The sequence below is a fragment of the Chelonoidis abingdonii genome, chromosome 7, assembly GCF_003597395.2.
Source record: "Chelonoidis abingdonii isolate Lonesome George chromosome 7, CheloAbing_2.0, whole genome shotgun sequence".
Taxonomy (NCBI): Eukaryota; Metazoa; Chordata; order Testudines; family Testudinidae; genus Chelonoidis; species Chelonoidis abingdonii.
The window spans coordinates 35290449-35310998 of record NC_133775.1 but is presented as its reverse complement, the minus strand read 5'-3'; the positions used below and the strand labels follow the sequence as shown (position 1 = coordinate 35310998).

The 20550-nt window shown below is 43.8% G+C and overlaps 1 protein-coding gene across 1 annotated transcript in view; it reads left to right on the top strand.

The window, feature by feature from the left end:
* The first annotated feature begins 15666 nt into the window (after positions 1-15666).
* Positions 15667-20550, top strand: part of BCAR3 (BCAR3 adaptor protein, NSP family member) — a 131405-nt gene continuing 126521 nt past the window's right edge. The window contains exons 1-2 of the mRNA XM_032773027.2: positions 15667-15911; positions 17601-17727. Coding sequence (XP_032628918.1) covers positions 17638-17727 — 90 coding nt within the window. The 5' untranslated portion in view covers positions 15667-15911; positions 17601-17637. The remainder of the gene's footprint in view (positions 15912-17600; positions 17728-20550) is intronic.

Here is a 20550-nt window from a genome sequence, read left to right as displayed (position 1 = left end):
TTATTATTTAACACTTGTGTGCAGTAGCAAAGGTGTACATAGTGCATACTTTACAGAAAGAATAAAGACATGAACATAAGTACGGCTATACTGGCTCAGACCAAAGGTCTATTAAGCCCAGTATCCTGTCCTCTGACAGTGGCCAATGGCAGGTGCCCCAAAGGGAATGAACAGGCAGGTTATCAAGTGATCCATGCCCTGTCACCCAATCCCAGCTTCTGGCAAACAGGCTAGGGACACCATTCCTGCCCATCCTGGCTAATAGCCATTGATGGACCTATTTTCCATAAATTTATCCCTTTTTGAACCCCATTATAGTATTGGCCTTCACAACACCCCTCTGGCAAGGAGTTCTAGAGGTTGACAGTGTACTGTGTGAAAAAATACTTTCTTGTGTTTTTGTTTTAAACCTGCTACCTATTAATTTCATTTTGTTGCCCCTTGATCTTGTATTATGAGAAGGAATAAATAAAACTTCCTTATTTACTTTCTCTATACCATTCATGATTTTATAGACCTCTATCGTATTCCCCCCTTAGTCGCCTCTTTTCCAAGCTGAAAAGTCCCAGTTTTATTAATCTCTCCTCATACAGAAACCGTTCTATACCCCTAATCATTTCTGTTGCCCTTTTCTGAACCTTTTCCGATTCCAATATATATTTTTTGAGATGGGGTGACCACATCCACATGCAGTATTCAAGGTTTGGGCGTACCATGGATTTATATACAGGCAATATGGTATTTTTTGTCTTCTTATCTATCCCTTTCTTGATGATTCCCAACATTCTGTTAGCTTTTTTGACTGCCGCTCCACATTGAGTGGATGATTTCAGAGAACTATCCACAATGACTCCAACATCTTTCTTGAGTGGTAACAGCTAATTTAGACCCTATAATTTTATATGTATAGTTAGGATTATGTTTTCCAGTGTGCATTGCTTTGCATTTATCAACATTAAATTTCATCTGCCATTTTGTTGCCCAGTCACCCAGTTTTGTGAGATCCTTTTGTAGCTCTTTGCAGTCTGCCTGGGACTTAACTATCTTGAGTAGTTTTGCATCATCTGCACATTTTCCCACCTCACAGTTTACCCCTTTTTCCAGATCGTTTATGAATATGTTAAATAGGACTGGGCCCAGTACAGATCCCCAGGGAACACCATTATTTACCTCTTTCCATTCTGAAAACTGACAGTTTATTCCTACCCTTTGTTTCCTGTCTCTTAACCAGTTACCAATCCTTGAGAAAACCTTCCCTCTTATCCCATGACTGCTTATTTTGCTTAAGAGGCTTTGGTTAGGGATCTTATCAAAGGCTTTCTGAAAATCTACATACGCTATATCCACTTGGATCACTTTTGTCCACATGCTTGTTGACCCCTTCCAAGAATTCTAGTAGATTGCCGAGGCATGATCCCTTTGCAAAAACCATGTTGACTATTTCCCAACAAATTATATTCATCTATATGTCTGACAATTTTGTTCTTTACGATAGTTTCAACCAATTTGCCCAGTACTGAAGTGAGTCTTACTGGCCTGTAGTTGCCAGGGTAACCTCTGGAGCCCTTTTTAAAAATTGGCATCACATTAGCTATCCTCCAGTCATTTGGTACAGAAGCTGATTTAAATGATAGGTTACAGATGACAGTTAGTATTCCTGCAGTTTCATATTTTGAGTTCCTTCAGAACTCTTGGGTGAATACCATCAGGTCCTGGAGATCTATTACTGTTTAGTTTATCAGTTTGTTCCAAAACCACCTCAATTTGGGACAGTTCCTGAGGTCTGTGACCGAAAAAGAATGGCTCAGGTTTGGGAATCTCCCTCACATCCTCAACAGTTAAGACCAATGCAAAGAATTCATTTAGTTTCTCCGCAATGGCCTTATCGTCTTTGAGTGCTCCGTTAGCATCTCGATCGTCCAGTGGCCCCACAGGTTGTTTAGCACGCTTTCTGCTTCTGCTCTATTTAAAAAATGTTTTGCTATTACTTTTGGAATCTTTGGCTAGCTGTTCTTCAAATTATTTTTTGGTCTTTCTAATTATATTTTTACACTTCATTTGCCAGAGTTTATGCTCTTTTCTATTTTCCTCATTAGAATTTATCTTCTTTTTAAAGGATGCCTTTTGGCCTCTCACTGCTTCTTTTACTTTGGCCTTTTTTTTTCCCCGAGAGATTTTGAGCACCTGCAGCTTTCATTGATGCCAGTGGAAATCAAGTGACTGATCCTTCCCCAAAGGTCCCTATAATTTTGGTGTCAGTCAGTATTAAGATGAGTAGCTGTGTCTCACTGAAGGTAGAAAGCCAGGAAGATAAGCAAAGTTAAACTGGTATAAATTATTATAATAGAATTTAGACATAGGGTTGTCCATCAAAAATATTTTTCATAAAACATTGATCTGGATGTGTCATAGATGGTGGCAAATGGTGAGTAGGAAGTGGAGTATAACTGTCTGAAATTGGTCCTGATGAGGTAGAAAGGACACTACAAGAAATAAAAGCAAACACTCTTTAAATCTGGACAAGAAAATGTGGAAACATGACATGGCATACAGTTCCCTAGTTATGAAACATGGGATAAAACACTCTCTCTGGAGGTCAATGGGAGTGTAGCAATAACTTCACTGGGGCCAGGATTTCACCTATAATGTAGTGTTATGCCTTGTTATATTATACCCTTCCTCCCCCCATCCTGTCCTCATCCACAGAGTAATATATGAGACATGGCAGTCCATAAAATTATAGTAGTTAATACATCAGCTACTAATTTTAAATCTTTGCTTAGTTTTCTTTGCAACACATAACTGTCCATTTTCCAAGAGCTGTATTGGGTTAAACTCGCTGATTGTCATTGGAGTGTAGATAAACACCAGTATATCATCATCTCTTGCTGCTGTTTGGGAGTGGGTGACCAGAGGATGGAAGAAAAGATACAAATTATCTGGGCCATATGAAAACATCAGAATAAAACAAACTGGATATGATAGCCACCCATGGAACACTAGTGTCCGGGGTTAGCTCCAGACCCACTCCAGCTATTTGACTGTGTACCTGCACCTATTTTACTTTTCTAGGGTTTCCTTATTCTGAGATTATCCTGACAGTAATTAACACGTGCACAGAGTGAAAGATAAACTGGCTTCAACAGACTAGCACACCCTTCTGGAAACACCCTCTCCCTCATTACTGTCACAGAAAGAGTCATTAATTAGCAGGACTACTTTTTGTCAGTAATCTCATTTCATGTAGCATGGGATAGCTGTTCAGTGGCCTAATCACTATAGATCACTATTAATCCATCAATGTGAAAAGCCCTATAATCACATAAATGATGGTGATAAATATTTCAATGTCTTCCATGTAAGGATCTCAAAGCATTATAAGCACTTTACTAAATGTAGCCTGTGATTGCATAATATCAACCCCTTTTTACAAATGGGGAAACCAAGGCATGAAGCAATTAAGTCAGTTGCCCAAAGTCATCTTATGAGTCAGTTTTAGGGTAGGCAACAGCACCCTAAAGTTACAAGTCCCCATCATGTGCTCTCACCTCTAGACAGAGTTTCCATGCCACAAGTCATGCTGGCTCTTCATTACCATCTCCTGAACATGCAATTGCCCATGAATAATAACGAACAAATCAGGTCATGATTGTGCCTGCTGCTTGTGTGGGTATGCATGGCAGGGTGAGGGTTCAAGAAGCCTTCCCGCCTTTGGACCTGCCTGCCATTCAGAGCTCAGGTGCCCTTGTAGTCCCTGTGCTCTGCTGAGGTAGCATGAATTTGCACCTACCTGCAATACAGGTGTGTGACTAATAGGCATAGCTTGACCCCAATATGGCAGATTTGGAATTAAACAAAATTGCCTCCAAAAATGAGCACCAAAGTCAGAGTAATGGAGATACCAGTATTCTGGTTAGCAGCATCCAAGCACACTGCCCCACATGAAGGTAATTTATCCAGAAGCAGGAATAGTTGAGGGTGTAGTGTTTGTCATGGAGTTGGCTGCTGACTACACGAAAGGATGTATTTGGTGTTGTATTTGTGGTAGGGTTGCCAACTTTCTCAGTGCAGAAAACCAAATACCCTTGCCCCACCTTCTGCCCTGAGGCCCCGCCCCTGCCCAAGACCTCTCCTCTGCCCTGCCCCTTTTGTAAGGCCTTACCCCCACTCATTTCATCCCCCCTCCCTCTATCGCTCACTCTTCCCTACCCTACCTCACTCACTCATTTTCACCAGGCTAGGGGCTCCAACTGGGTTTGTAGGCTCTGGGGTGGGGCTAGGGATGTGGAGTTTGAGGGTGTGGAAGGGGGCTTAGGGCAGGGGGTTAGGGTCCTGGGGGGATGAAGACTGTGGCTGAGAGCATGGGTTATGGGGTGGGGCCAGAAATGAGGAGTTCAGGATGCTGGAGGGGGCTCCGGGCTGAGGCAGAGGGTTGAAGTGGGAGGGGGGCATGAGGGCTCTGGGATGGGGCCAGGGATGAGTGCTTTGGGATGTAAGAGGGGGCTTCAGGCTGGGGCAGGAGGTTGGGGTGCAGGAGGGGGTACAGGGTATGGGCTCTGGAAGGGATTTTGGGTCAGGCAGGGACGGGAGCCTCCCCTTAGCCCTGCTGCGCTGCCAATCAGACTTTTAACAACCCGGTTAAAAGAGCCACCACAGTACCTTTTCAATTAGGCATTCTGGTAAAAAACCTGATGCCTGGCAGCCCTAGTTTGTGGTAGCACCCACAATATGTTAGATGCTTCCCGACACACAAGAAGGGGCAGTCCCTATCCCAAAGGAACACACACAAACATAGAATGGAGGCCTTCAAACCATAGTAGGCCACACTCTACAAGTCACTTTGCAGTTCTTGGCATGGAAGATCTGCAAAGTACAGGGGAGCTCAAATAGGAGCTTCCAACTTCCTTCTCATGCTCCCAGTTCTGGCAGATTTTTTGGTGGGCACCTACACCCAGCATCTCCCAGAATCTCACCCACTATGTTTATCTATATTCTGTATTTTTGATGTTGTAAGATGCTGGAACACAAGTGTACTCACTATGATGGTGGGTGCAGAGTCCAGCCTCCTACCAGGCATTCACCTTTATAACCACTTTGTAATCATCCTTTTCCTGCCCCAGAACCTGTTCAAAGAGAGGGGAACCTCTCATTCTTTGGGAACCAGGTAGTACACCCACAGCTACTCAATACTGGTAAAACAAAAACCATTTTGTGTGACATTTACATTGTTGCCTTCAACAAAAATAGTAGACAAAAAGAGGATGGGAAGAAAGACAGTAAGCTGAAAAACAAGGGCTTATCAAAGCAGTGGGGAAAAGCTTGCACAGAATGCAATGAAGACTTAACAATAAGCAGAAGTAATTTATATGAATAACCACAGAGGCAAGAATACAGCACATTGAAAACAATGCATTTTGGTATCTTGTCATAAAGCCACCAGGTCCTGGGTAGCCTATATTAGAATGCCCTTAGTTTTTCTTTGGTGTAAATGAATAGCAGAGCAAATGCAGCTGGCCAAGTGAGATTAGATAGCCCTTGTTTATCACTTTATTGTTTAAAGTGTGCTTTGCTCTGTGTAAATCATGGAATTCCTTTCATTCTTGGTATTCGATTTTTTTCTTTGTTCTAGAATGAAAAGTACAATGAATCTGCACCAATTATTATAGACTTTTTATTACCAAATATTAGAATAGTATTAGAGACATTCACAAAGAAATGTAAAATACATTTAACTATGTAAATTCAAAGTCTTAAAACTATATTTTCCAGGGAGAAGTTGGTAAATTAATTTAACCAGATTTCCTGATTAAGCAACAGGCAGCTGAACATACAAAAGTGTGAGAACCAGAAAAATGCCTCTTATCCAACATGCCTGCTCTTCTTAGGCTTCCTAGATGGACTGGTCGGGAATTTTTCTTCATCATGATTGTCCAGTGGAAAATGCCCTTTTCATAAAATGGCTCTTGTCCATTTCACTTTCTGTCTGCAAGGTGAAAGCAAAAATGACAAGAGCCTTCAAGGTGGGGAACTACAGCCTGACTGGAGTAGCCAGATTTGGGGGTAGGGAGGAGGAAGAGAGATACTGAGAGAATCAGCTTTCCACCTGCAGCCTCTCTGCCTGGCTGGCAGCCCACCAGATGCTCTTGTCAATTTTGAAGGCTCATGGCAACTTCACTTTCTGCCAGCAGGCAGACAGTCAGCAACCTGAAAACCCATTTCAGTTCTTCTGAAATAGAATTTTTCTGGAAATCCATTCTCTCGAAATCTTTCATGTTTTTGACTTTTCATCCTGATTCAGGATGACAACATAAGAAAAACCATACTGGGTCAGATCAGTGGTCCATCTAGCCCATTATCGTGTCTTCTGATAGTGGCCAATGCCAAGTGCTTCAGAGGGAATGAACAGAACAGGCAATTATCAGGTGATCCATCCCCTGTTGTCCACTCCCAGCTTCTGGCAGTCAAAGTCTAGGGACACCCAGAGCATGGGGTTACATCCCTGATCATCTTGGCTAATAGTCATTGATGGCTCTATCCTCCATTAACTTATCTCATTCTTTTTTTTTTTAACCCCATTATACTGGCAATGAGTTCCACAGGTTGACTGTGCATTGTGTGAAGAAGTACTTCCTTTTTTTGTTTTAAACCTGCTGCCTTATTAATTTCATTTGATGAAACCTGGTTCCTGTGTTATGTAAAGGAATAAATGACACTTCCTTATTCACCTTCTCCACACCATTCATGATCTTATAGGCCTCTATCATATCCCCCCTTATTCATGTCTTTTCTAAGTTAAACAGTCCCAATCTTTTTAATCTCTCCTCATATGGAAGTTTTTCTGTACCCTTAATCATTTTTGTTGCTTTTCTCTCTACCTTTTCCAATACTAATGTATCTTTTTTTAGACGGGGTGACCGCATCTGCACACAGTATTCAAGGTGTGGGCATACCGTAGATTTATATCGTGGCATTTTGATATTTACTGTCTTATTATCTATCCCTTTCCTAATGGTTCCTAAAACTGTTAGTTTTTTTGACTGCTGCTGAACATTGAGCGGATGTTTGCAGAGAACTATCCACGATGATTCCATGATTTCTTTCTTGAGTGGTAACAGCTAATTTAGAACCCATCTTTTTCTATGAATAGTTGGGTTCATGTTTTCCAATGTGCATTACTTTGCATTTGTCAACACTGAATTTCATCTGCCATTTTGTTGCCCACTCATTCAGTTTTGTGAGATCTCTTTGTAATTCTTTGGACTTAACTAAAGTCTGCTTCGGACTTATCATCTGCAAATTTTGCCACCTCACTGTTTACCCCTTTTTCCAGATCATTTATGAATATGTTGAACAGCACTTGTGTTATGAATATGTTGAACAGTGCAGATCCCTGTGGGACATCACTATTTACCTTTCTCCATTCTGAAAACTGACCACTTATTCCTACCCTTTGTATCCTGTCTTTTAACCATTTACTGATCCATGAGAGGACCTTCCTTCTTATCCCGTGATTGCTTGCTTTGTTTAAGAGCCTTTGGTGACGGATCTTGTCAAAGGCTTTGTGAAAGTCAAAGTACACTATATCCACTGGATCACCCTTGGCCACATATTTTTTGACGTCCCTCAAAGATTTCTAAGAGATTAGTAAGGCATGATTTCCGTTTACAAAAGCCATGTTGACTCTTCCCCAACATATTGTGTTCATCTGTGTGACTGACAATTCTGTTCTTTGATATAGTTTCAACCAATTTGCCTGGTACTGAAGCTAGGCTTACTGGCCTGTAATTGTCGGGATTGCCTCTGGAACCTTTTTTAAAATTGGTGTCAACTTGTGGAACTCCTTACCTGAGGAGGGTGTGTAGGCTAGGACTGTAATAACGTTTAAAAGAGAACTAGATAAATTCGTGGACGTTAAGTCCATTAATGGCTATTATCCACGATGGGAAAGGAATGGTGTCCCTAGACTCTGTTTGTCAGAGGGTGGAGATGGATGGCAGGAGAGAGATCACTTGATCATTACCTGTTAGGTTCACTCCCTCTAGGGCACCTGGCATTGGCCACTGTCGGTAGACAGGATACTGAGCTAGATGGACCTTTGGTCTGACCCAGTATGGCCGTTCTTATGTTCTTAGGTACTGATTGTTTGGCAGGTTTCCTGCTTCCGATGTACTTGCAAAAAAAATTGCTGTTCCTTTTTGAGTCTTTAGCTGGTTGTTCTTCAAATTCTTTCTTTTTTGACCTGCCTAGTTTTACTTTTAAACTTGACTTGCCAGAGTTTCTGGTCCTTTCTGTTTTCCTCAGTAGACATTTAACTTCCAATTTTTAAAGTATACCCTGTTGTCTCTCACCACTTCTTTCTTGTTTAGCCATGGTGGCATTTTTTTGGTCCCCTTATGTTTTTTTAATTTGGGGTATACATTTAATTTGAGCCTCTATTATGGTGTTTTTAAAAAGTGTCTATGCAGCTTGCAAGCATTTCCATTTTATAACTCTACCTTTTAATTTCCATTTAACTAGCTTCCTCATTTTTGTCTAGTTCCCCTTTCTGAAGTTAAATGCTACTGTGGTAGGCTTCTTTGGTGCTTTCCCTTTCATAAGGATGTTAAATTTATTATATTAGGGTCACTATTACCGAGTGGTTCAGCTATACTCACCTCTTGGACCTGATCCTGTGCTCCAGTTAGGACTAAATTGAGAATTGCCTTTCTCCTTGTGGGTTTCAGGACTAGCTGCTCCACAAAGCAGTCATTTATGGTGTCTAGAAACTTTTCTCTGCATCCTGTCCTGAGGTGACATGTACCCAGTTAATATGAGTATTGCTGAAACATGCCATTATTGAGTTTTCTATTTTTATAGACTCTCTAATGTCCCTTAGCATTTCACAATCCCCATCTCCATCCTGGTCAGTGAGTCTGTAGTATAGTCCTACTTCTATATTCTTATTATTCAAGCACATATTTTCTATCCATAGAGATTCTATGGTACAGTTTGATTCATTTAAGATTTTTACTATGCTTTCTTTCACATATAGCGCCACTTGCTCACCAACACAACCTACTTTGTTATTCCTATATATTTTATACCCTGATAATACCATGTCCTATTGATTATCATCATTTCATGTAAAAAATTTTGTGGGAAGGCAATTTCCATTGTCTGGATAGCTCTATTTACCAGTCTCATAATCCCAGCTGTCTGCTCTTCACCATTCCCCTTCTTCGCCAGAAACCAGTGTATCTTTCCTATTGATCATCTTGAAGTCCAAAGGCTCCCCCGAAGTTGGGGACCTTTCACAATATAATGGTATGTTCATGGCCTTGAAACATAGCCCTTTTGGCTCCATTCCAAAGTGACTATCAAGAGTAAATTCTTAGGGAAAAGTCTACACTAAAGGGAAAAGTCAATCTAAGCTACGCAATTTGAGTTATTTGAATAGCTCTACTTACCAAGTGGTCCATGCTACGTGATGTCGATGGGAGATGCTCTCCTGTCAACTCCCCTTAATCTTCTTGATCAGGTGGAGTACAGGAATCAACGGGAGAGTGTTCGGCAGTAGATTTAGCGGGTCTTCACTAGGAGATTGCCGCATCAATTGCTGCAGTGTAGACAAGCTTTAGTGAATTCCAAAATACTGTCTGTTTTGAGAGCCTCTGCAGGCTAATAAAGGCAATTTTTCTAGCCTAAGTTCCTATTAAACATTTCCGGTAATAAGATATATTTGCATTTTAAGGCACCCAATGCCTGCATTATGTCATGCATTTCTTTAGAAGGTAGTGTTTTTTCTTTGCAGTTAAGTGTATAACCTCAGCACTGTTACAATGTTCCAAGAATTATTACAACACTAAACAGTTCACTTTGTTTGACAGTAAGCAATTAGGGCTCTTTGCTGACCATAATATATCAGCCTGTGGGAATTTGAAGTGACGCATTTAGAGTAGACAGGCAAGTTAAAATAAGTGTTTTCTTGCTGAAAAATCATAATTCCACTGGGTTTTATGCAGAGATGGTCAAACTTAATTTTCTTGCACAGTGGACAAGAAAGGAAAAATATTTTAAAAGATAACACATACATTTGAGACTTAGACTGTGGCATGTTTGAACGTTAACATGTCCTTCTTCTGGTCTTAGTGCTCATATATTTTGGAGAAGTCCTGAAACTTTCAGGCTTCAAGTCATTGGTTTAGATTAGAGGTTTTCAAACGTATTCATTGTGTGCTCCACCTTCTAATAGAAATTGCCTTGTGAATGTGTGTCCTCCTATTCACAGGTCCATAACTCTGTCAAATACAGCAGTTTGTTCCATGGAACAATGATATTAGGAGAGTATTTAATTTATTTCTATCTATTTAATGCAATGGAGCTGCTGGAAACAAGGAGAGCCAGCACTATGTGACTAGCCATCTGCCCACAAACTACTAGCAAGGGCTCTTCTGACAAGATTCAAAACCACTGTCTTTGTACAGTCTGAGGCCGTGGTACAGCAAGTTGCAGTGCACTGGTGATAACAGGTGGAGGCTACCTGCTGAGAGTTGAGGCAGACGGAATGCCTCCATGTTTGCCAGGTGGGGGAAGGTATGCTCTTACTTCACCTTCAAAAAAGGAAGTGTATAGTCTTTTCCTAGTGCCATCCACAATCATCCAGAATGGGTAAAGTGGAGTGGCATAGTTTGTGAGCCATTGTAGCCAAGGATAAAAGATATTGGGTATATTTGTGCTATAGAAGTGAAATATAAATATTAATTAATGTTATAACACAGGGCCTTCTGACCTGAGGCCTGTAAAATATTTAACTTAACAAAACAAGGCATCAAGCCTAAAGATAGGCTGACATGAGCAGCTAACTGATCAGTGACCCTATATTACAAGATGAAACAGTTACAGTAATTAGGGTTACCAGGCATCTGTTTTTTGACTGGAATACCTGGTTGAAAAGGGACCCTGTTGGCTCTGGTCAGCTGGCGGCTAAAAGTCTGGTTGGCCACAGCAACCGGCTCCACGCGGCTCCCAGAAACAGCTGCTATGTCTCTTCGGTTCCTAGGTGCAGGGGCAACCAGAAGGGCTCCACATGCTGCCCATACCCCCGCCCACAGGTGCCACCTGGAGCACCAGCACTGCAGCTCCAGTTGGCTAGGAACTGCGGCCAGTGGGAGCTGCGGGGGCAGCTCCTGCAGACAGGGGCAGAACATAGAGCCCCCTGGCCGTCCCTGTGCCTAGGAGCCGGAGGGACTTGCTGGTTGCTTCTGGGTGCCACCTGAGGTAAGCACTGCCCAGAGTCTATACTCCACCCACCTCCCACAGCCCTAGCCCTGCCCCAGTCCTGAGGCCCTTCTCACACTCCAAACCCCTCGGCCCCAACCCAGAGCCCCCTCCTGCACCCCAAATCCTTCATCCCCAGCCTCACCCCAGAGCCCGCACCCTCAACTGATGCCCTCTCACTCTCTCATACCCCTGCCCCAGGCCGGAGCCCCTTCTCACACTCCAGACCCTTTAGCCCCACCCCCCGGCCTGAAGCCCCCTCCTGCACCTCAAACCCTTATCCCTGGCACTACCTCAGAGCCCGCAACCCCAGCCAGAGCCTTTCCCCGCTCCTGCACTCCAACCTCCTGCCCCAACCCGGTGAAAGTGAGTGAGGGTGGGGGAGAGCGAGTGATGGATGGAGTGAGCACGGAGAGGGGCCTCAGAGAAGGGGTGAGGCAGGGCTTGGGGAAGAGATGGGGTGGGGGAAGACTAGCGTGTTTGGTTCTTTCCAGTCAGAAAGTTGGCAACCCTAACAGTAATAGATGTTCTGATATTTAGGAAATATATATTGCAATGTACCAGTTAAAGCTGATTAGAGTATTCTGGGGCTTTTTGCAGACACAAGGTGTCAGCAGTGTGCTAATCACTAGTTGTTACGGTGACTGAGTGACATAAATATTAATGAATATAAGGGGAACTAACAAATTAGCCTGTAAAAAATGGGGTACCCCTGCTTTAGTGTGGTCAGAGGTGGATTAAGATTTATTGGGACCCTGGGCGCAAAGAACTTTGGGGCCCCCAACATCCCCCTTGCCATGGGCCCTGCCCCCTGCTCCTCCCCTTCCCACAAGGCCCTGCCCACTGGCCTGGCTGGAAGCAGGGGCTGTGGTAAGAGCTGCCCAGGGAGCCCGGGCCACTGTGAGGAGGTCTGGACCCTCCATCTGCCCTGGGCAGTGCCCTGCTCTTGGGCACCCTGGTCCCCTGTCCATGGCAGGTGGAGGGTCTTGGGCTGCCCGCAGCTGCTCCGGCTCCCTGCGTGGCTTTTACCCAGCCTAGGACAGTGGTCCCCAAACTGTGGAGAGTGCCCCCTAGGGGAGCATAGAGGAACAAATGGGGAGGCCTGGGTCAGCCACCACGGGGGGTGAGAAGGGAGCACCACAAAACCCTGCTCTGACCCCAGTCCCAGCCCCAGCCCCAGCCATGGCTCTGTTCCTGATCCCACTCCTGGTTCCAGCCCCAGTCCCAGTCCCTGACATCAACCCTGGCCCCACCGCAACCCTGACTCCCATTCCCAGCTCTAGCCCCAGCTCCTGTGGACCAGGTAACTGGGGGGAACAACCAAACAAATTCAGGGACCCCTGACCAGGGTAACCATACATCCTGTTTTGGACTTGGACGTCCCAACTTTTTTGTCAAAACTGGGCATTTTGTCCCATTTGCTCTTGCGAACTGACCACCAATTGGCAAGATCAGATAGTACAAATGCCCAGTTTTGACAAAAAGAGGCTGGGGGGAGGGTGAGCAGCGGGGCTCAAGCCAGTTCTACATAGGGAAGAAGGGGGCTTGGGCAAGTGGCTTGGGCTGGCTCAGCGCAGGGGGCCAAGGGATTGGGGCCTCTGGCTGGCTTCACACGGGAAAGGGCGGGGGAAATATACTCACTCACACTCTGTCCATCCGTCTTCCAGCCTGGCTGGGAGCAAGGCCTCAAGGGGAAGAGAGGAGCACGGCTGAGGGGCAGGGTGGTAGGAGAAGAAGCAGCCGGGGTGGGGCCAGAGGGCTGGCTCTTCTGCGAGTCCCCCAAATTGGCCGGAGCCCCTGGGCACAGGCCCTGTCAGCTCATACAGTAAGCTGCTACTGGGTTGGATGTAGAAATATAGTTAAGGAAAAGTGGTTGAAAGCTTCATGAATAGGCACTACCCCGTATAGGCGTCAGTATAACTCATCAGAGGTATAACTTGGCCTGTGTGCCATGGGAGATTCCAAGATGACAGCTATTGATGGTGATGATGATGAGCAAGATAGTGACTGACAGGCCCTGATTTCCAAGCAGGAAATGTGAGTAATGCCTGTCATAGGGCTAAACACTTTGTACTCTCTATCTGCTGTTGTGGGATTGTTTATCTGCTTAGTGGATTTGTTAATGAAGGAACTTGCGATAAATTACAATTGTTTTTTGTGTGCTCCTCAAGTCTCTCATTCTAATAATATTGGTGGTAATCTTCCTGGTGGTGCTGCTGGTTAGGAGATCAATCCTTATCAGCCACTGTAGTCTAAGGGTATGGCTACACCAGTGGATTATTCCGATTTTACATAAACTGCTTTTGTAAAACAGATTGTATAAAGTCGCGTGCACGCGGCCACACTAAGCACATTAATTCAGCGGTGTGCATCCATGTACCGAGGCTAGCGTCAATTTCCGGAGCGTTGCACTGTGGTTAGCTATCCCGTAGCTATCCCATAGTTCCTGCAGTCTCCCCTGCCCATGGGAATTCTGGGTTGAGATCCCAATGCAAAAAACAGTGTTGCGGTGATTCTGGGTAAATGTCATCACTCAATCCTTCCTCTGTGAAAGCAATGGCAGACAATCATTTGTGCCCTTTTTCCCTGGATTGCCCTGGCAGACACCATAGCATGGCAACCATGGAACCATTTTGCCTTTTGTCACTGTCACCGTATGTGTCCTGGATGCTGCTGACAGACACCGGTACTGCAGTGCTACACAGTAGCATTCATTTGCCTTTGCAAGGTAGCGGAGACGGTTACCATCCCTATTGCACCGCTCTGCCATGCCATTGAAACTGGCGATGAGATGATGGTTATCAGTTGTACTGTACCATCTGCTGCTGTCATGGGTGCTCCTTGCTGGCCTTGCTGAGGTCGGCGGGGCCGCATGGACAAAAATGGGAATGACTCCCCAGGTCATTCCCTTCTTTATGTTTTATCTAAAAATAGAGTCAGTCCTGCTAGAATATGGGGCAAGTGTACTAGAAAACCAGACAGCACAGCCACTCCGTGTCAGAGCCCCAGAGATTCCGCAGAAATGATGAGCTGCATGCCATTCTAGGGTGCCCTGCAACAACCCCACCCATTGCTTCCCTCCTCCCAACCCTCCTGGGCTACCGTGGCAGTGCCCCCTATTTGTGTGATGAAGTAATATGAGAATGCAGGAATAAGAAACTGATTTTTAGTGAGACAAAATGACGGCGGAGGCTGTCATAAATAGATAGTAAGGTAAGGTTAAGTTTCTTTTACCTGGAAAGGGTAACCAAACACCTGACCAGAGGACCAATCAGAGAACTGGATTGTTTAAGTCCAGGGCGGGAATTTGTATACTCGGGGTCCTTTTTTGTTTTCTCGGCTGTGAGTAAACAAGGTTTCCTCCTAACTCCTTCTTATTTCAAATATTTACCAAAAGTCTATGAGTACAAAGGACCCCAAAGCAATTCGGCTATGAGGAGCTTTGTGTTGTACGAATAGATGTTGATGGCTCTGTGTCTTTTGTGTTTTTCTCGGCTGTGAGTTAACAAGCTTTCTCTACCTGCATCTTATCTCCAAGTGTCTCCTACACATCTGTGAGTACAAAGAACCCCAAGCAATTCGGCTATGAGGAGCTTTGGGTTGTATTTACATGTATGTGGATTGGTTGGACTGGTTTTAATCGGGCTATCTTTTAAATCAGACTGTTTCTTCATATTTTCTTATAAGCAAGAGCCTGTATTGAGTTTCTTAATGCAAGATTATTGTTTTATATTTCCTTTTTTTTATATAAACTTTTCTTTTAAAACTTGTGGAAGTTTCTTTTCCTAGTGAGGCAGAGGGGGAGGGAAAGCCCAAACTCTCTGTTCTCGCCTTCCTATTGTCCAGGGCGGGAAAGGCTATAGGACAAAGGGAGGGGGAATTTCTTGTGTGAGCTTGACTAGGTAAATACCTAGCCTCGGGGAAGCTAGATTGCTTCTCCGGTTGTATTCAAGGAGTGAGCGTTAGCATTGACACCGGCTAACCCAGGAAGGGGGGGAAGCTGGCGAGAGGAGGGAGAAAGAGACCCAGGGCTCTGGTCTTGGGGGTTCCCCAAAGGGTTGGGACACCAGAGGAAAAGGGGAGGATCCAGCCTATAATTCCGGATCCTGGTGCAGCAAAATATCCAAGCTGGTAGTGAGCCTTGGGGGAGTTTCAGGTAAGCCCCCAGATTTTGGACGCAAAAGTTCCAGGTTTGGACAGGTCCGATTGTGGACTCTAAAGTCCAGGTCTGGGACTGGAGGCTAGATTACCACAGAGGCAGCCTCCAGCTGCTATGATAGTCCAGGCAGGACATTAATAGGGTGGTGGAGAGAGGAGCCCCAGCCTCCCGCTGCTATGATAGTCCAGGAAGTACAGATCTTTTCTTTAGACATGAAAGGGGGGGACTGATAGAGCTCAGCTCCAGTTGCTATGATGAAGACAGTTACCAGCCGTTCTGTACCATCTGCCAGGATGACCAGGAGTCATTCTCATTTTTACCCAGCTGCCCCGGCCGACCTCACCGAGGCCCAGCCAGAGCACTCACGGGCTGATGATGATGATGGATAGCAGTCATATTGTACCATCTTCCACCGGGAAGGGGATTCTGGTGTTCAGTGCTGCAGCACCCCGTCTACCAGCAGCATGCAGTACACATAGGGTGACATTGAAAAAAGGTGAGAAACACTTTTTCCCCCTGTTCTTGGGGGGAGGGTGTAAATTGATGACATATTTCCCTGAAACACCTAGGGAAATGTTTGGACCCTTTCAGGCATGGGAGCTCAGCAAGAATGCAAATGCTTTTCGGAGACTGCGGGGGACTGTGGGACAGCTGGAGTCCTCAGTACCCCCTCCCTCTCTCCCTCCTTCAATGAGCATCCATTTGATTCTTTGGCTTTCCGTTATGCTTGTCAACAGCACTGTGCTGCGCCTCTGTCTATCATATCCTGAGATTTTTTCAATGCTTTGTCATTTTGTCTTCTGTAACGAGTTGTCTGATAGAACAGATTTGTCTCCCATACTGCTATCAGATGCAGTATCTCCCGTATGGTCCATGCTGGAGCCTTTTTGGATTTGGACTGCGTCGCCACCCGTGCTGATCACAGCTCCACGCTGGGCAAACAGAAATGAAATTCAAAAAGTTCGCGGGACTTTTCCTGTCTACCTGGCCAGTGCATCTGAGTTCAGATTGCTTTCCAGAGCGGTCACAATGGTGCACTTGTGGGATACCGCCCCGGAGGCCAATACCGTCGATTTGCGGCCACACTAACTCTAATCTGACATGGCAATATCGATTTCAGCGCTACTCCTCTCATCGGGAGGAGTACAGAAATCGGTTTTTAAAGAGCCCTTTATATCAATATAAAGGGCCTCATTGTGTGGATGGGTGCAGGGTTAAATCGGTTTAACACTGCTAAATTTGGTTTAAACACATAGTGTAGACCAGGCCTTAGAAATTAATCAATACACCAATCCATCAATTAACTGGAGGTGGGCCCAATAGTGGGCTTTCAGATCTTGTAGATGAAAACAAAACAGAGTCTCAGCAACAGAAAAACAGAAATTGGTGAAAAAAGTGCTCTGGGAGGTCTCGTTGACAGAGGGCTCAAATTCAAAGCTGCCAGCATCCTGATGGAGCCAAATGAGTAGCTTCTGTCTCCTGGTTATGGGATACTCTGTAACTCAGTGACCAGGTTGTCTGTCAATCTATGACAAACACACACACACCACAGGATCATATTCATTCTTTGTACCCTACAAATCACACAGGCCCCTTCACTTCCTCCACATTCGCACACAAGTTACAATCCCATTCACTCTTGTCTCCCTCTCATACATTTCATGACTCAGTTTATTCAACATGAAGGAGGAACTAAGGCATGGTTGCTGGACAAAGGTATTGAGGAATGTCTTCTATAAATACAAGGACTGAGCATTTTTTGCTGATTATATGATTATATTGTAGGCCTGTGTGTCATTCACCTTCTGAGAAGGCTAAAAGAAACACAGAACCTTTGACATACCCATTAACATCAAGGTTACAAATGAAACAACAAATTACATATAGACATGTGGGCAGATCTTCAGATGGCATAAATTATCATAGTTCCATTCACTTTAATTTACACCAGCTGAGGATCTATCCTTCAATCTTAATTTTACATAACCAACCTTAATACGTAATTAACAGGAGCTCTAAAACAATGACCAGATCATTCTTCATATCTTTGGCATTAATGGTGATAACATTAATCAGAGGAGCTCATTTGCTATTAAAGTGGCTATTTTAAGTGCTCTGTTGGAATTCCACTGATGCTGAACATTATTAGCATTAGCTAAAGATTTTTGTTTGTTTTGTTCTGCAGAGTCAAAGGCATTGTGAGGTGAGGAGAGTAACAGATTATGAAGCATCTATCCATTTCTAACTGGCTAACCAAGATGGGTCTTCCAGAATACTGCATCATCTTTGATAAACAATACAATGGTGTAGAGGTAAGAAACTCTCTTTTTCAGGAAAATTCCCATAGAAGTCTCAAGTGGTTCAATCCACTCAACACAATTAGTCTCAAGCTAGATAGGTTACCAGCACTTTAACGTCATTGCTCCTTTTGCCCTACCAACAGGGAAGGGGCAGCAACATTAAAGCCGTGGCAGTGCTTTAACGTGGGCTGCGTACGGGCCAGTACTGGCTTTTTACCAGTACACTGTACCAGCCCACTTTCACCCTGACCACATTTATCAATATTAGTTTGGTAACTATCATGAGAGCAATTTGTTACCATTTGAAAGTAGATAAATATCAAATAGGAACAGTAAAATTTGAGACATCATGCAGTAGCCCACATGATTCCAGTGTTGGTTGTGATTCTGTTTAACGACAGCATGATTGTATACAGTGACTAGAGCAGAGGATTGGGAACAACGACTCCTATATTCCGTTCCTCACTCTGTCACTGACTCGCTGTGTCACCTCGGACAAGTCGTTTAGGCTACATCTTCACTTCAGGGTGTGATTCCCCTGCTTGTGTACACATACTCGCACTAGCTCTTAGTGAGCTAGTGCAAGTAGAAATAGCAGTGTAGCGTGGGAAGCAGCAGCAGAGGTATGGCTTAGTCTTGTTGCGTATGTACCCACTAGTTTCAGGGGGGGTTGAGAGCTAGGGCAAGTATGTGTGTGTGAACAGGGGAATCACACCCCTCACTAGTACTGTAGTTGTAACCATAGCTTCTCTTAGTTTATTCATCTGTAAAATGTGTATAACACCTACAACATAGCGATGTTGTGAGGATTAATTAATTGTATGTAATATGGAGGGCTATGTAGCTGTGCAAAGTACTAACTATTATATAACTATTAACCCATTTTAAACACTTCAGTCCAAACCCTTCACTGTAAAAATTTGAGCCAGAAAAAGAAGCACTGACAGATGCATCATTCTTTACAGGAATCATGCTAGCCAACCTACGACTCTGTTGGGCATGCATTGCTGCTGCTCTAAACAGGAGCCAGGTGCATGCCAGGTTAGCAGGTGCTGTTGACCACAGCATACATGTTAGCTGGCTGGAGGACTGGACGTCCACCTCATCTTTCTGGCAGACCACTTCCTCTTGGGGTCATGGTATGCAGGATGGCAAATTTACAGGCCCCCTCTCCCAGTACTCTTGAGTCCTAGAAAGGGATCCTGCCCTGCTGCATGTACAGAAAAAAATTTCTATGACATCTTTCCACTCACATAGTGAGCGGAAGGAGGTAGCCTTTTGAAATTACAGGTAACCTCTGCTGTGTCTCTTCCTCACTGTGCTGAATTAGCAATTCCAGAAGGAATCCTGGCCCCGCATATCAGTCATCTTGGGGATCTCAGCAATATCTCTAGAAGTTCTGCAAGAATTCTGAGAAAGTCCTACCTCTATAAACTGATGTATGAAAGTCAGAACTGGAATCACCCTTCTGTCACCATCCTGAGTTTTTTGTCTGCATTGTTGGCATGTATGAGTAAATTCTTACTCCCACCTCCCAGAAAAAAATAATATCCTTTACCTCTAATATTCTGCACTGCACTCAGCATGCATGTTTATCAACAGTTGTACATTGCTTTGAACTGTTATTGTTATCACTAAATATTTCAATTATATCTCACAAAGTAAAAAAATAAATAGAATAAATATTATTGTTAAAAGTATTTTCATCAACTGAAGACATTCCGGGATTCATTTGTAAGTGAATTACAGTTATTCACCAGTCATTCCCCCCAAGCAAATTTTATACAGAGACAGACAATAGGGTTTTAATTAAAAGTGGTTTTCATGTCACAGCTGTGCTGCCTGTCCACCAGTGTACTTAGATGTTGGGGTAATCTGATAATCCAAGCAGGATAAAGATAATAGGATTTCAAAGATAATTTAGAGTCTGTGAAAGTTAATAAAAAGACTCATTTTCTATGCTAACCTAGGTCCCCAGTCAGTCAGTCAGTAAAATGCAGTAGTAAGTTGAAACATGTTGCTATGTGATTCATGCTATCTTTGTAACACAAAAGATCCCAATATAGAACCCTGGAAGGGCTGAGTTGACAGGACAACAAACTGAAAGAAACATACAGCAAAATTACTCTTTTAGTTTTAATAGGCCTAAAGCCTGTCTGGGGGAGAAATCAGCTGCTGCTCAAATCTTAATAATAGGTTTAGTGCGTCACTCTGAATACAATGGATTTTTCTAAGTTAGAACCTCCAGTCACTTTTCCACTTACTGTTTTACAGTTTCTGGAGGTTCCACTTCATGGCCATCTTTATGCTCTTTCCCCAGTTTCTGAGCTAAATACTATAGACTGATTCAAAGTGCCTGACTTATGTCCCATTGAAGTCAATGGAACTACTCGTGTGCTTACCTAGACATGTGCTTACTTACCTTGCTGAACTGGGGTTTAAGTTGTCAGATGGCTTAGTTATTACCTATGTTATCTACTATCTAGAGTTAGTATTTTTAATAATACTTACTATTTATATGGGCCTTTTTATCTTTACAGCAGAGGGTATCATCATTCTCATTTTACAAATGAGAAAATTGAGGCAGAGAGGGGTAAAGTCTCCATAGCTACAGAATGGGTCAAGTGGCAGAGCTGGGGGTAGATCATAGGTTTCTTGATTCCCAATCCTGTACTTTAACTGGTTCTTAGAGAGGAACATAAAGTGTTGTGTGGGAGTCTCAAATAAAGCAGGAAAACTTGGAGGTAGGAGATTATTCTCCCTTCTACAATCATGGCATCTGTGTATCATTTTTTGCTGTCATAAAAATTTCTCTAACACTGCTTCAGAAATCTG